The 17,211-nt window shown below is 41.7% G+C and overlaps 1 protein-coding gene across 1 annotated transcript in view; it reads right to left on the bottom strand.

Moving 5' to 3' along the window:
* The window catches only part of LOC145398966 (4-trimethylaminobutyraldehyde dehydrogenase-like), a 36,293-nt gene that overhangs the window by 3,639 nt on the left and 15,443 nt on the right, over positions 1–17,211 (bottom strand). Inside the window, exons 5-11 of the mRNA XM_080271698.1 lie at positions 15,140–15,239; positions 11,572–11,684; positions 9,524–9,655; positions 6,887–6,973; positions 5,020–5,160; positions 2,535–2,723; positions 391–498 (exon numbers count right to left, since the gene is read on the bottom strand). Coding sequence (XP_080127824.1) covers positions 391–498; positions 2,535–2,723; positions 5,020–5,160; positions 6,887–6,973; positions 9,524–9,655; positions 11,572–11,684; positions 15,140–15,239 — 870 coding nt within the window. The remainder of the gene's footprint in view (positions 1–390; positions 499–2,534; positions 2,724–5,019; positions 5,161–6,886; positions 6,974–9,523; positions 9,656–11,571; positions 11,685–15,139; positions 15,240–17,211) is intronic.

The raw sequence follows: 17,211 nt of genomic DNA, 5'->3' as shown, positions 1-17,211 counted from the left end.
GGCATAAACCCAAACTGCATCTCAACAATATTCACCTTTTCCCTTATCATACCTCCTAGGACTCTCCATTACCTTCATTATCTGGTCAAAAAGTTTCTGCCTCTACAATGTCCTGTTCTCAGGGCATTACCCCCTTAAACACACTTGCAATCACACTCTTCAACCAGTCATTTAGGACAACTCATTCACATATACTCAAATTTATGAAATCAGTAGGTAAACCCACTCTTATATTTCCTGAGACCTTCAACATTTCAGCAGTCAACCCAGACACATCTGTCACCTTCCCAAACTGCATCCCGCTTATTGTTCTGCTCACAATAGCAGTACTGAAGGTGAAGGGCCAAACACTAGATCCAAAACAAATGAACTAGGTAAAATGTCCATTACCTTCATATTATCCATACAGTTGACCACAACAGCTGGGGACAAGTACCATCCACCTGCTAGCTTGCCAGGCATCAGCACCCGCTCTCCTCCACACAGTATGGTAGCTCCCTACAAACAATACGTCGATTAAGGAATATTGTAGTATGACAGCTCTGAAAATCATACATATATGACAATGAACAACTTTTTAATTATGATACATTACAGAGCAGCACAAGTGAATGAAGGTCACAGGTAGAAGGAAGGTCAATATATTCTGGTAATGAATCACTTAAGTCCCTGTCAGCCTGCACTCTTGTACTGATTGAAAAATGACATTTTCTACTACGTATACATATACATTCCGTGTATATCACAATTAGGTATATTAGGTAAATACATAAATATTTGGAACGACTTAGACAAAGAGATGGTGCATGAGAAAAACATTCATGTGTGTAAAGGTAGACTTGATAAATGTGGATATGGAGACAGGACAACATGAGCATTGCTCAATTCCTGTATACTACAAATAGGTAAATACAAATAGGTAAATACACACACACACACACACACACACACACACACACACACACACACACACACACACACACAAATTCTGACTTCAAAACAGTTTTATAACAAATCACGAGAAACTTCCTCCTCAAGTATAATTATTCCCCTGTACAATGGAAAAGGGGAAAAAGAAGTGTGTGGTAATCACAGGGGCATTTGTCTTCTTAGTGTAATAGGAAAAGTATATGGCAGGATATTTAATGACAAAGTTAGGGAAATAACAGAGGAATTAGTTGGAGAAGAACAGGGAGGTTTTTGGAAGGGAAGAGGTTATGTATATAAGATATTCATTCTTAGATCTTTAGTGGAAAAGTTTCTAGAGAAGGGAAAGATGCGGCCTTCATGGATTTGGAGGGCGCATATGACAGGGTGGATAGACAAGGATTGTGGAAATTATTAATAATATATGGAGTATATGGGAGGTTGTTGAAGGCTGTGAAGAGTATGTATGAGGGTGTTAAGGTTGCAGCACATGAGGATAGTGAACGAAGTGAATATTTCTGTATGATGGTTGGATTAAACAAGAAGGTGTCACGTCTCCATGGTTGTTCAATCTGTATATGGATGGGGTAATTAAAGAGTTACAAGGTAGGGCAGTGGATATTGGAGCAGCCCTAGTGAGAAAGGGCAGTGTTTGGGAACTCCCTGTACTGTTGTTCGCAGATGATACTCTGTTGTTAAGTGAAGATGAAGGGGAGCTGCAAGACTTGGTGGATGAGTTTGGGAGAATGTAAGAAACGGAATCTAAAGGTGAATGTCGGGAAGAGTAAAGTTATGGTCTTCGAGAGAAGTGAAGTCAGTGAATGTACAGTGACGCTGGATGAGGAGGAGATGGAAAATGTGAGTGCATTGATGTACTTGGGTAGTCTGATGAGTAAGGATGCACATTTAGAGGGTGAAGTGCTTGAAAGGGTACAACAAGGAAAAAAAGTTGCTGGTTCCTTGAAAGCAGTGATAAGAAACAGGGAAGCGAGCATGGATGTGAAAAAGCTACTACATGACAGTACTGTGATACCAACTGCAATGTATGGAAGTGAAGCTTGGACCTTCAGAACAGAAGTCAAGAGTGAGAGCAGTGGAAATGAGCTATTTGAGGGGAGCATGTGGAGTCACACGGAGAGACAGACTGACAAATGAGGAAGTGAAGGAGCGTTGTAGTGTGGATATGGATGTGGATGTGATAGGATGCATTAGGAGAAACATACTGAGGTGGTTTGGCCACATGGAGAGGATGGAGAGTGACAGACTGATTAGGAGAGTGTACGTGAGTAGGTGGAGGGGGAGAGAGGGAGGGGGAGGCCAAGGATGAGATGGAGGGATGGAATGGAGAGGTATATGAGAGAGGGGAGGGGGGGTGAGCTGGGAGCAGAGCAATGAAATAGGGGACAGGGTAACATGAAGGCAATTTGTTTGTGGCCACCCCTTACGGGATTATGGCGTCTAGCAATAGATAGACAGATAGATAGATGAGAAACTTTATGGAAAGAATAGGCTTGAAATCTAAACATGAAAAAGCTATTAAAAAACAACTTTATCATAGACCAACTGTATAAGTTAATTACATTACTTTCTTCCAGTTCACACTATACCTCATCCTTGGCAGCAGTAAGGTAGCTGAGAACCTTTTTAGCATGGTCCTCATGTATCGTTGCTCCAACAGTTGTATCCTCAGCAAAGGGGTCTCCAATCTTCAATTTTTTTGTTGCATCTACCAACAGCTCAAGAAATTTCTTAGCAATACTGCGCTGTACAAAGACTCTGGTTCCATTGGAACAAACCTGAAAAAAAGTTAATTTGATTTTTAAAAGAAATTATGGGAATATACTGGTACTTTCCACATTCTATGGGAAAATAACTAGAGTAACATGGGGTGTAAATTTTTGTAGTAAATAATGAAGTCTGTCCTTCAGAATACAGTTTAGCCGATACAGTACACCCTCCTTTTACGATGAGGATGTTTGAAAAAATCCATCAAATAATGGTTTATTGAATACTGACTTAGTTATAACATGGGTTCAATAGGGATATGCTTTTGGTCAAGGGTCACCACTCAACAGTCTAAATACTTATTTCCAACTCACCTATAATGGTTGTTATTTCTCTTTACTGCACTTAATTTGCTGCATACCATGAAAACTAAGTATAAAAACCAAATTTCCAACTCAAAAACAGGTAGTCATTTCACTTCATTGCATTTCAAGTGTAGCCTGAACTCCAACACTACACCACTGTCCCATCACTAACATACTTGGCAGTGACTGAGTTCAAAGATCATTTTGTAAATACAAGTGACTCTAATGGAGAGATGTGAGTGTGAGAGGCAGGAATATATATTGGGCATATGTAAGAGAGAAGGTGAAAATAAAAGGGCACAGGAGGATATATGTATTGCTGTGTGCATGAGATGGACGGAAAGTGTAGGAGAGTATGGATCAGTTGGATCGAGGATTGTGTGGGTAAGATTGAAAGAAGGAATACAAGCGTGGACGATTGTATGTGTATATGTGCCAACGGAAGACCATGCGAACAGTGAAACAAGAGTTCTGGGCAAATGTGGAAACAGGCATGGAAAAGTCTGAGAGGAATGAGAGAGAGTTTTTTATAGGAGATATGAAAGGAAAAGTAAGGAATGTGAAGATGGATGGAGTAGTTGGTGAGTGGGGTATACCTGGATGAGAATGGTAGTGCTCTAGTGGACATTTGTGTGGGGATGGGGTTCGTGACAGCCAATACCCTTTTTAGGCACAAACTGATCCACCAGTATACATGGTGAGTGATGAGAAGGATGGGTGGTAAAGTAAATGAACAAATGGCAATGACTAAATATGTGTGCGTGGATGAGAGAATGAAATTATGCACTGGATGCGAGAGTATACAGAGGTTGTTGGAATGGACTTTCTGAATACCACTTGGTCATGGTGAATGTAAAGGTATAAATGCGATGAATAAACAGAAACAGAGAAAGGAAGGAGGAAGTAGTCTGTACAAAGTGGGTAGAAATGTTGCAAGAGGATGGAAAAGAAGGCACAATACAAAAGAGAAGTGGAGGAGCGATTGGGTAAATATGACCTGGACCAGATGGCAGGGGTGGAAGGTGTGTTCAAGATATTCACAGAAAAAATCCGTGCAGCACTTAAGGTGGTGTGTGAGATGGAGAAAAGATGAAAAAGGGTGCATGGAACACCATGGTGGAATGAAGAAGTGAGACAAGCTGTGGTGCAAAAGAAGAAGGCATAGAGTGAGTGGATGGGAGGCAGAGGCATGGAGGAAGTTGAGAGACGGAGTTGAGAGTTATATGCAGAGAAGAAGAGAGAGTAACAGGAGAATGGGTGAGGAATTTGGAAGAATTTCAGTGTAATGTGGAGGAAATGTATGAAAATGTTCTGGAAGGAGGTAAAGAGAGTTTGACAGGGTGACAGACAAGGTGGTATAGGAGTAAAAGATGAAAATGGTAGACTGCTAGTGGAGAAGGGAGAAAACGTGAGCAGATGGAGAGAATACTTTAAGGAATTATTAAACGTAGAGAATGAAAGTAGTGTGAGTATAAGTTGCTAGGAAACTGCTGGGAGGAAGCAGGAGTGAGAAAGAAGGTAGAGATCAGTATGATGGAAGTAGCAGAAGCAATGGCGAAAGTCAAAATGGGCAATGACCCAAGAACTGATGGAGTGTATGGTGGAATGCTGAAGCACAAGGTATAGATAATGGTGGATTGGATATGCAAGATGTGCAAATTGGCCTGGGAGGAAGGCAGAGTCCCAGAGGATTGGAACGCTATAATGAACTCTTTTTTACACCCACTGATGTTCCCTGAGGTTGTGTGTATCCTACAGTCAATGACAGGTATGACCTGGAAAAAAAAAAAAAAAGGGGGGAACTTTGGGATAATTTTGCAATTTAACCATACCATTACCAATACCAATCAGCCATATAACATGGGTTTCAATGGCAAAATTTGCAAGTTTTTATTTGCATGGTAAAATTCCTGGAAACATTAGCTGTGCAAATTGAGGGTCTACAGTATAGCACCAAGTCTACCTGGTATCTACAATTTTTTTTACTGAAATAAAGATATACCTGGCCTTGTGATAAAAAATTAGCCATCAGTGTGGCTTTGATGGCATTTTTCATGTCGGAATCTTCGAAGATAATAATGGGTGACTTTCCTCCCAGCTCAAGCGTTACAGACTTGACACCTTTTGCTCCAGCTGACATTACCTGTAGGAAAATAGAATCAAAATATAATCACTGAAGAGACAATAGAGTTAACACTATAGGTATTAATATTCATCAGTTTAACACAACTTCCAAGGACCAATATAGTACAGGAAAATGAAGCTGATGCAAAGATATGCATTATTTTGAAAAGCCAAGTCAGAACATCCCTTCATATACTGCCTAGTTTTAGCAAAATGATTTTGTTGCACATATGGCAGAACTGTATGAAAATCGCGATTCTTAGGTAGCACTGCCAACTCAGCCACAATTTGCCTGGAGCTATCCTACGAGGTGGTGCTATATATGCTAGGAGTTGCGGTCATTAACCGCCGTTTTCTCAGTCGCCTCGGACTGCACACATGAGGTCGTCTGCTAGCTCCCGAGAACGATTTGGTTTTCACAGTGGCGTTTCCGAGGCCTGTGACACGGCCATTATTGGAACAATCAGGTGGAAGCACCCGACTGTTAATCGGGCAGAGTACACCGTCCGAGCTGGGCAGGCTACTGTAAAATTTATGTTTATTTTTAAAAATAATATATGAAAATACGTGTGGTATGTACTGGGTAACGTCAGTACAGTACATATTATTTCGATGTTTTGGTGCAGAGTTGTTAAAAATTTGTACACTCTCAAATGTTTTACAAGAGTACAGTACAGATACAATAATACTAGCTATCGTCAACAAACCAGCTCCATCGTCTGCCTTGGCTGCAAGTCACCACTGCAGGCGGTTGGAAAAAGTAATATGTAACTATTGTACATTCAGATATACGCTTAAAACAATACCAAACCATGTTTCCTGCCTTAATTAAGATACCTTAAACCATTGGTAATGTGGGTAAATGTTTCGTAAGTAAGTGACCTTGGCTCCTCTTGCTGACCAATCATTCAAAGCACACTTTTAAAATGATGTTGGCCACGCAAAAAACTACCCAAAATATAATATACCTATATTTATGCAAATGTGACTGGCCACTATTTGGTAGTAAAGTACTGCTAACTACCACAGGGGGGCCTGGTCAGTATTGCCAACTCAGTGCTGGTCACTCAGGTGCTAGGTTCCGAGGCTCAGGCGCTCGCACCCGAGAAATTCATTGACTGAGAAAACCAATCTCAGTCATTGGGTGCTGGCGTTCGAGGCTCGGAAGCGGATGCCCGATTCGGGTGCTTAGGCGACTGAGAAAACGGCTGTAAGGCATCATACATTTGGTAACCCACAGTTGTGTCACTACGACTGGGAATGATAACTTTACCTGTGACCAGGCTGCACTTACTATATCTGTGGTTTGTCTTAGGACAGTGCATATACAGTGGAATCTCCTAACTCGTGCAATCCCCTTATGGAATTATGGCATCTGACAATAGATAGATAGATAGATCTACTGGTACGCTTGGTAACACTGCTGCCCCCAGCTGCTACAAACACGCGCTCGCACAAGTATACAGACAAGCAAAAATTCACTTGTCTCTAAGCTTAAACTAATTGTACTGTATCAGTCACAGTTCTGGGGCAATGGTGATTTCATTATCTGGCAAAGATATTAAAACATGTTTGGTTGTAAGGTATCACTCCTGGCCACACAAATGTAAATCATCACATGAATGGCAATAAACATTCCTTATACAGTACAGTGCAAATGGCAAAATTGCTATACAAACTGTAATTAATAGTCCTGTAATGCTCTCTTACAATAACAAATTTCCATACAAAGACATAAGCCATACCTTAGTGCCTGTGGGAACAGAACCAGTGAATGATAATTTGGCAACATCTGGATGGTTGCACAGCTGGGCTCCTGTGTCTCCTTCACCCTGAAAAGTACTGAAAATGTTGATCATGCAATGTTTGATTGGCGCTCCTGGTTGGGAGGGTTGATAGCAGGTTTGTCAAGTATGTTAAAGTAGGGAGCAGAGAGTCTATTAACCTATTTATCTATTTGTATTTACCTAAATGTGTTCTACAGGATTTCAGGTAAGCTCATGTTGTCCCATCTTCAATTATATAATTATCCAAGCCTGCTTTGAAATCATGGATATTCTTTGCACAAACATTTTCATCCATACTGTTCCATGTACAGTAGTTATGCATCTGTTTAGAAAGCTATATTTCCTTACATCACCCAAGCAAGGTGGTATTTTTAATATATAACTATGAATGCACAGTGAAGCTGGGGGTGAGGAAATGAAAACTGTGTGTGTAATTAAGTACTGGGTTGTATGTTGAGTAAGGATGGAAGTTTGGAGGATGAAGTGCTTAAAGAGGTACAACAGGGAAGAAAGATCGCTGGTTTACTAAAAGCAGTGATGAGATAAAAAGAAGTGAGCATTAAATAAATAAATAAATAAATAAAAAATAAGCTACATGACTGCACTGTGATCCCCGCTCTTGTATATGTATATGAAGTTTTGCCCTTGTTGGAAGGAAACAAGTCAAGAGTGAGAGCAGTGGAAATGAGCTATCAGAAAGGTGCATGAGGAGTTACATGGAGAGACAGACTGACAAATGAGGAAGTGAAAGACTTATGTGGAGTGAATGCGACGCTGTTGATGTGGACGATGTGCATGAGTGGTTGGATGACGACGAGGGCGATCCTGGGTATCAGACATTGTCTGATATCGAGATCGCGTCTTCAGTTGCAGGTGTCAGTACCGAGCTTGAAGATTTCGACGAGGAAGGTGATGATGATGCAGACTCCTCTCAGCAGGACACTACTCCAGCCATCCCTAAGCTGAGCGCACTCCGGGAACACCTAGAGTTCGTCCTTGACTACCTGGAACACCCGGACTGCGACAGGGAGATGGGTCCTTGGGACTTGTGGAGGAAGTGCGTGCTTTCAGGCAGCGCATCATCAATTGTCAGAATCGTCGGTCCTTGCGTCAATCAACGATTGACAGTTTTTTCAGGCCCGTGACCCCCACTGTGCCCAGCCCTGGCTCCACTCCGTTGCCTCCCCAAGACAGGCCCTCATGCTCCGAGCCACAGCCCAGCACATCAGCCACGGTGGAGTTACCGCTCGACGTGAGTTTGCGTCTGTCTTCAGAGTCGTCTGCAGTGGGTACGCCATCACCACGACCCAGCGACGCACCCCTAGGTCACCTGCCAGTGATAGTCTCGGACTCTGACAGTGATTAAACAGCAAGAACTTCTCCACTAGACCACACGGGAATTTACAGTGTTGTGCAGTGAAAAAAACAGTGCATTGTGTTAAGGATTTACAGTTGTGAGTGAAATGACTAATTTGGAACAAAATTTAACATAAATAGACTTGTTTGTTTTTGCTTTAGAAAATTATTAGAAGAATGGGAAAAGTTAAAGTGCAGAGTGCAACACTTAGCAAGTTACAATGGAGCATTAGTTAGACAAGAGTGCGCACTGTGAAGAGAATGGACTTCTGAGTGCGACTGACTAAGTTCAGTGCAAGACTTCATGAACAGTGTACTGGAAGTGCTTCAGGAAATCCTTCTTACTGTCAGAGTCCAAGAGGAGGCGGTTATTCATCGAGATGGCCATGGACTTGCTGTAAGTAGGCAGAATGTTTCATACTGTACTTTTTTCCATACTATACTTACCTCAGACACCTCATTTCACTCTTTAATGTCCTTTATTGGTGTGAATGGGGTGTTAGGAGCTATGCATGTGCAGTAGGAAGGTGTTTTTCTGAGTTAGGCTAGGTTAGGGTCCATAAGTACCAGTCCAGGAGCCAGGAACCAAAATATTTAATACTGTATGAACCTACCTCTAAACCCCCATTTTATGCTTCTTTTGCATTTTTTTCAGTCATTTATGTGCCTTACTGGTGTGATTTGGGTCTTAAATAGGTGCTATGCATGTCCAGAGGGAGTTGTATAGGTGTTTCTCTGAGTTAGGGTCCATAAGTACAAGTCCATAAGCTGGGGTCCAATATCCGGACAGGACCAGTATCCAGACCTGCCTATAGCCCTATTACGTCGGATATTGAAGGGATTACTGTATATATATATAAAATATCACAGTGAAATTGATTCAGAATGATCTGTTTCAATAAAATATATCCCAAACAGAAAGACAGAGATGTAGGAACCTAAGGTTACATTAGTTGTCCTGCTAAGTACATTTAAAAGCAGAAGGCCATTCTGACTGTGCCATTCAAACCACTGGTCCACAATGACTCTGATGAAAAATAAACCTATGGGAAAAAAAAAAAAAGTCTCAACCACCATATACAGTAGGGTCTTTCTGAGGCAGGGTGTAACCCATTAGCACCTGGTTGTTTTGATCAGTTGAATAAAACTGCCAGGTACAGGTACAGTAATCTGTGAAACAAATATAATTGTACCTCAGCTGTGCTTTAGGGAATAAGATACAGAATGAAGAACACTTACTTGAATGACATTAAAGACACCATCTGGTACTCCGGCACTTGTGAGAATTTCCCCAAGTGTGACTGCTGTGACTGGTGTGAACTGGGAAGGTTTGTAAACAAATGTGTTGCCACAGGCCAATGCCGGAGCCACCTGTTGAAACAAAAAAGGAATATATATTACAAACATAAATATTTAAATAATAAAGATACTAAGCTGCTAGGTGCAATCATGAGTTTTTATGTTGGTAGTGAGGCATGTGTAAGGGTGAATGGGTATCCAAGTGAATGGTTCACGACCACTGTGGGCGTGCAACAAGGTTGAGATGTCCCCATGATTGTTCAATATATATATGGATGGGGTGATGAGAGAAGTACACTCGACCCTCAATCTGCCGGACTAAAAGGGGGGGAAGTACAGTCTGGGAATCACAAAAGTCCGGGGGCCACGGCTCATTCCCCTAAGTTTACCATACTCAGCCTGGCAATTGCCAATATTCAGTACCCACCCCAGACTTTTACCACACTTTGTCCAGCACTCAGTATTACATGTACCAACATAAGTTACAAACAAAACATGGTATATTATAATAACAACATATGACTACATACAAGGAAAAATAAATATATTTAACATACTGTATTGTATTGTAGAGAGGATGTAGGTTTAAGTTTACTGTCGTCTTTCAAGGTGAAACCACATAGAATTAGCACCCGTCCAATTCCGCCGCTTTTTAGCCCCATGCAAAGGGCCCTGTGACCTCTACCCCTACTAAACCTCGTGTGGGAAGGGGTAAAGGACTAAGTGACTCTGCTGTGGAATGTGAACTGGCTAATATCAATGATAATGATGGACAGTGACTACGATCTTTCTGATGACTCTAAAACAGTGCAAGTGGAAAAGTAAATAATGTGTAAAGAGCGAGTGAAAGCAATGGATGTAAATATGATTGAACAGTGGAATATAGTTTTATAAGTTACTGCAAGTGACAGTGCATAACATAGTGTAAATAAAACAGAAATGTAAATATTGAAAATACATTACGTAGTTTACTGAACGTGAAAATGAATGCCTGGAGTGAAAATAAACTACTATTACTGAAAGAAACTTATGGATAAATACTGTAGATATATATATGTGTAATAAAGTAATAGGAATATAAAGTGTGAGTGTGTTTATGAACAATAAATGACAGAATACCAGCGAGGAATGATCACGGGTGGGAAGCTCGTACGGGCTCATAATTTACATTGCTTTCACTTTTCTTTTTTTTTTTTTGAGTATGGATTCCAAACTACTTGAAAACCATAGAATAGTGTTTCTAGTCATAATATCAGGCTGTGGTAATCATATTACGGGGTGTCGGGAAGTGTAAAGTGGAGACTTCGTTACCCAACTTCAGAAGTCTCCACAAGTCCTACAGTTGTCGACGAAGGCTCAATAAACATCCCAGGAGAAAGCTGAAGGTATGTGCCATATGTATATATAATATAATATTCTAGGACTAATAACTGATTTTTGGCAAATATTTTTAAAAAGTCAGTCGGAGAGCGAATATCCACGCGGGAGGTGCAAGGAGTGGCGAAAACATCCCCGCGGTGTAGGGGTTAAGGAAGGTAACATCTAACTCATATTTTGAAATTTCTTTCCTACAAAAGCATCTAAAAAAATTCAAGAATAAAATACAACACTGTATAAAAGACATCACCCAATTCAAGGGGTTAAGGAATGAGTAGTAGGCAAGGACTGGACCGAGTCTATACTGTGTAGAAGACATTATGTCGATAGTTAACAGGGAATGGCACTGGACAGGATGAATGAACACTACAGTCTGGCTGTGGTATCTATACCATATTACCCCCTTTGCAGCATAGGATCCTAGAGTCTGCTTACGAATATTCAGATCACTTAAAGATGGAAAGCCATCCAAAGCCCATGGCAGCATTTTACATGACTGAAAAACCTCTGGATACCTTTGAAATTCAAACTGTACAGCAAAAGCCACAGCCTTTCTGATCTGAGAGTTCTACCACCAGAAGAGACATAAAAGTAGAGATATGTATACCAACCTTCCACACACAGGTCTGCATGGGGAAGTTCCAGGCTCCCACACCCCCAATGATGCCTAGAGGTTCCCGCTGCACCATGGCAAAGGAGCCTCCAGGGAGTGGTACATGCTGACCTGAAACACAGATGGTCTTCAGAAGTAAGGATTTTTAGTTCTACTGTCAACCCCTTCAGTTCTATTATGTGTTTTATTGATTTAATCCTCTCATCTCCAAATAACTTTATCCAGCTTAGATAAAACTTCTTGATATGTAGATGCAAATGAAGCTCTTTCTAACCTCTTCAGTTCAAAACTTTCTTGAAAGTTAAATAAAGCTGTGTGGAGACACTGAACATAAAATAAAAAATCTCTCAACAGACTCAAGAGATGGCATGAGAAACAGTTATATCCATTTCTGTTTATGCACGACGGGGTTCTAAGTGAATACTTCCTTACAGTCCTATTCTACATTCAGCAGTCTCTTAATTGCTGTAAGAAACCCCATACTCGAACTCCATCAAGAATAGCTACAACTAAATGCCCCCACCATATCCTTCATGTTACTGTATATTAATCTTATTTAAATCACTCAGTCTTCCATCTAATCCTTCTGCCTCTACACTTACATTAGTAACATCTTTCCCAATTTTAAACCTAAGCATGATCTTCTGAATACAACCAGAGTACAGTACAGTAGGTACCCAAAGTATGCGAGTATATGGGCAGAAGAGGACTCTGCATACTAGGAATTCGCGTACTCTGAATAAACTTATGGGAAAAAGTACATATGGGTGGCACCCCCTTTCATGGGCAACCCTTGAGACTCCTTTTAGGCCTAAGTATTGTACTGTACAGGGAAAATATCTAAGACATATTACCTAAGATAAAGTAAACCAACAAGATTATGGCTTTACTAAGTCAACAAGGATAACGCTTAACTAAACCAACAAGAATATGGCTGCTCACCTTAACCCACGTGGACAACAGGCAAACTGTCTCCTGCAACACTCGGTTTTGGGACAATTTGACATAAAGTCAATTCACCGTCATGACAATAACAAGACAATTTGCCGTCATTAATGAAGACAGCTATGGGTGACGCTAGAATAATTCAAAGGCAACTACAGCAAAGAAGAAACAAGTTAATTAAACTACCAGTGATGGAGAGTGGAGACTTGTCTATGAGCCATTTCCTGGGGAGGATCAAGAGGATGATGCAATGTCTGAGATGTCAGAAATAGACTTTGAAGGGTTTATGAACGAAGTGAGTGCATTAGCTAGTGAAAGTATCAAAAGTGCTGGTGATGAGAGTGGTGAGGAAAGTGCTGTGTCTGCCATTTACAACTGGGCCAGTGCATGGAAGGAAGTCCCTGTCAAGACTCTAGAAAATGGTTGGTCTCGTCTGCTTCTCGGAACGGATGTGGAGCGCAATTCCCTAGGTTTTGACATGGATGACTTCCATGCAACCCTATGTGCACATGGGGACAATGTTGATGTGGACGGAGTGTGTGAGTGGTTGGATGATGACGAGGGCGATCCTGGGTATCAGACCATGTCTGATATCGAGATCGCATCTTCAGTTGCAGGTGTCAGTACCCAGCTTGAAGATTCCAACGAGGACGGCGACGATGATGCGGACTCCTCTCGGCGTTACACCACTCCAGCCATCCCCAAGCTGATCGCACTCCAGGAACACGCAGAGTTCGTTCTCGACCACCTGGAACACCCAGACTGCGACAGGGAGATGGGGACCTTGGGACTTGTGGAGGAAGTCCGCGCTTTCAGGCAGCGCATCATTAATCATCAAAATTGTCGTTCCTTGCGTCAATCAACCATTGACAGCTTTTTCAGACCCGTGACCCCCCTGTGCCCAGCCCTGGCTCCACTCCATTGCCCCTCCAAGACAGGCCCTCATCCTCCAAGCCAAAGCCCAGTACATCAGGAACGGTGGAGTCACCACTTGATGTGAGTTTGTGCCTCTCTTCAGAGTCGTCTGCAGTGGGTACTCCATCACCACGACCCAGTGACGCACCCCTAGGCCACCTGCATCAGCTACTCTCAGACTCTGACAGTGATTAAATGGCAAGAACTTCTCCATTAGACCACACGGGAATTTACAGTGTTGTGCAGTGAAAAAAAAACAGTGCATAGTGTTAAGAAATTAGAGTTTTTCCATACTTACCCCTAAAACCTCATTTCACTCTTTTATGTCCCTTATTGGTGTGAATAGGGTCTTAGGTGCTATGCATGTGCAGTAGGGAGGTGTTTTTCTGAGTTAGGCTAGGTTACGGTCCATAACTACCAGTCCAGGAGCCAGGGACTTCTTGTAAGTACCTAGAATGTTATATATTGTATAAACTCACCTCTAAAACCTCAGTTTGTGGTTCTTTTGCATTTATTTTCAGTCTTTTATTGGTGTGATATGGGTCTTAAATAGGTGCTATGCATGTCCAGAGCGAGTTGTATTGGTGTTTTTCTGAGTTAGGGTCCATAAGTACAAGTCTTATAATTAACAGCATGTTGATTATTATCACGCTTTATAGGCTACCAAATTAATCAAAGAGAGCAAACAATCCACCATCTCCATCCTGTGTATCCTCATACATGTGAAAAATCCATTTGGTATTGTATTATTCTGATTCATTACCAAACGAATTTTTCATTACCAAATTGGCCCACATTTGGTAATGAAAAATACCAAACGGCAACCCTGACAGGGGAGGGGGGAGAAAGGAAGGAACGGGTGAAGGGACCATGGTGTAACAGCTGTTCGGCGCCGCGCGGCAATTTCAAATTACGGGTGGGAAAAAAGTCGGATTTTTTTCGAATTTTTTGCGATTTTTGGCCTATTTTGGAAATATTGGATCCCGGGACCAAAATATCCGGTAAGTGAGGATGTCCGGAAAGCGGGCGTCCGAAAAGTATGGGGATTACTGTATACTGACGGGGAATCATCCATGTTTTGACGGGGAAGTGTCTGATAGTGAATTGACGACGGCGAATTGTCTCAGAACCCTAGCGTGTAACTCCTGCACCACTCGACACACCAGCTTCCTCACCACTCTAGTCACCAGCACTTCTGACACTTTCACCAGCTGATGCACTCACTTCATTCAAAAACCCTTCAAAGTCTATTTCTGACACCTCAGACACTGCATCATCATCTTGATCCTCCCTAGGAAATAGCTCATAGACTAGTAACCACTCTCCATCACTGGTGGTTGGCGCTTCTTGGGGTGGCAATGTTGCATGCTCGGGGTAGCCCCGGATTTGGGCCACTCCTTGCTGCCCATCTCCCTTACAACAAGTTCAATTCGCATACTATTAAAAAATACACTAAAAAAAAAAAAAAAAAAAAAAAGGTCATCACGTACAATGAGGACTGCGTACTCTGAACTCGCAAACTGTGGGTATCTACTGTACTTGTATGTAACACAAACAAGTGCTTAGCAACTTTTCAGTTAGTACCTGTATATCTTATAGTTTAATATTGACTACCACACTAATTGAACATGATGAAGGTTTCTGCTACTACCAGTCGTAATTCACAATACTATACTGAATCTGTGTGTGTGTAATAATGCACCCACCAACAACTGCAGGTGCCAGGCCACCATAGTACTCTAGGGCATCAGCACATGATGCTATGTCCACTCGGGCCTCCCAGATAGGCTTGCCAGTGTCTTGTACCTGGAGTCAACATGCAGGAATATTTGAAATTAAAGCAAGTCTGTCAATCTATCTCACTGATCCCTTCCTGGAACCTTCTAAAAGAGGAGGAACCCAGACAGGAGTGTCACTGGGCTGCAAAGCCTTTACACAAACCTCTTATCTGTAATATTTCTCCATATTTTTACTACTCTAGCAAACATCTTTCCCTAAGCATTTACAACTGTCACTTCTAAATTTATCAACACTCCTGTTGCAGGTAGCTAGTTATCTTCCAATCAACAGCAATTACTACTCATATCAATTTCAAACACCATTTCAGTCAACATTCTTACATTATATTCACTAATATTGCCTCAGAAGTTTTGTCATCATCTATTCCTCCATTTTTCAGGTTACTTTCACATAGGTATAACTAAAAATGGCTAAGTGTGATCAATAATTCTTAATCCAGATGATGCACCACTGATGGGAAGCCTACACGTGGTGGTGGAGCAGCTGCAATATCCACACTGATAAGCCTCCCCATACTTCCCTGCATTTTGCTCTGGGAATGGCCCTGTTCTGAACCTGGTGAGGTGCTTTCTACCATAAGGTGGTGCAAGATCCCTACACAGTGCAAGTGAAGCAATGTACCGGTAGGATGGGTCTCAAAGATGCAGTTGTTTACCCATGGTTGATGGGTCTGCTCAGCCTGACAGACCGGGGTTAAGCAACAACAACAACAACTCCAGTTGCTGCACCTGAAAACTCATTCCGACCACAGAAATCCATGGCATTTCTTCCTCACTCAACACCTGGTACAAGTACACTGTTTTTAAGTGTCTTCACCTCCCAGCTAACTTTTTTCTCCAACATAATTACTGTACACTGCCTAAGCATACTCCCTACTGTCTCCAATTACCCCACAGAGGTAGTCTGTTTTTCACATGATTTCTCCTGATTTGCTTTCTTGATTCCTTGCTTGCTTATACTGGAAGTAGCTTATACATGCTTTGAACTAAAAGTTTGAAATCTGGACACAAAATAGAAAAATTAGTGAATATCTATACAGGGTCATGGTAATGGAGTATGTGTAAGGGAAGATGAATGTCTGGGTGAGCTATTCAATGTCAATATTGTGGTGAGACAAGGGTGTGAGATGTTCCCATGGTTATTCAATACATACTGTACATGGACTGGGTTGTGAGATCTAAGCACATGAATTATGGATGGAAAGGTGATTCTCATATTTCGTATACAATACTCCCTCATTTTATACAGTCTTGGCTTGCAAGACTGTGCTTCACATGGTGACAGGCATAGCCCTAACCCTTGACACAGTGACAAAAAGCATCACAAGTGTAGTAAACATGATGACAATAAATCGGACTGACAATCTGAAACAACTGTGGTGACATCAAGCTACTCCCAGCATGATCCAGCTGACTCATATTGCTCTCTATTGCATGTCTCCATGCTATTTGACTTGTTTATCCTTGGAACCTTAGCACCTATGTATTATATGCTATCAGCGTGCTAACAGTCCCTAATACAGTGAGTCCTTGATATACAATAGGGATAGGGACCAAAAAAAAACTTTCATAATTTGGAATTTTGTATATCAGAACCATTTTCCCCACTGAAATATACATATAAATGGGGGGATGCATCCCAGGACTCCCTCGGACCTCCACCTAAATTTCACCACCCCATATTAAGAAGTAAGCAATACCTGTATACAGTTGTAGAGAAGGAGGTGGCCATATTCTTGTACATCTCCTTCTTCTTCGTCACAGTCCAAATGATGGAAACACCTAGGCCTAAAGCACGCCCAATCTCTGAGACTCCCTGCCCCTCCTCATGGAGTTTTATAATTTCCAATTTCCTTTCCAAAATTAGAGTACGGTGTTGCTGCTTCTTTGCAGCGGGCTCCCCCAATGTTGGAGATGATGCAGGGCGCTTGGGAGGCATGGCAAAACAATACGAAAAGATGAAGGGCTGCGAAAATATC

This window comes from Coenobita brevimanus, chromosome 47 (assembly GCF_032717465.1).
Source record: "Coenobita brevimanus isolate Jiangsu-jjx chromosome 47, ASM3271746v2, whole genome shotgun sequence".
Taxonomy (NCBI): domain Eukaryota; kingdom Metazoa; phylum Arthropoda; class Malacostraca; order Decapoda; family Coenobitidae; genus Coenobita; species Coenobita brevimanus.
Note: the sequence above shows the minus strand (reverse complement) of the source record. Positions and strands in the feature narration are given on the sequence as shown.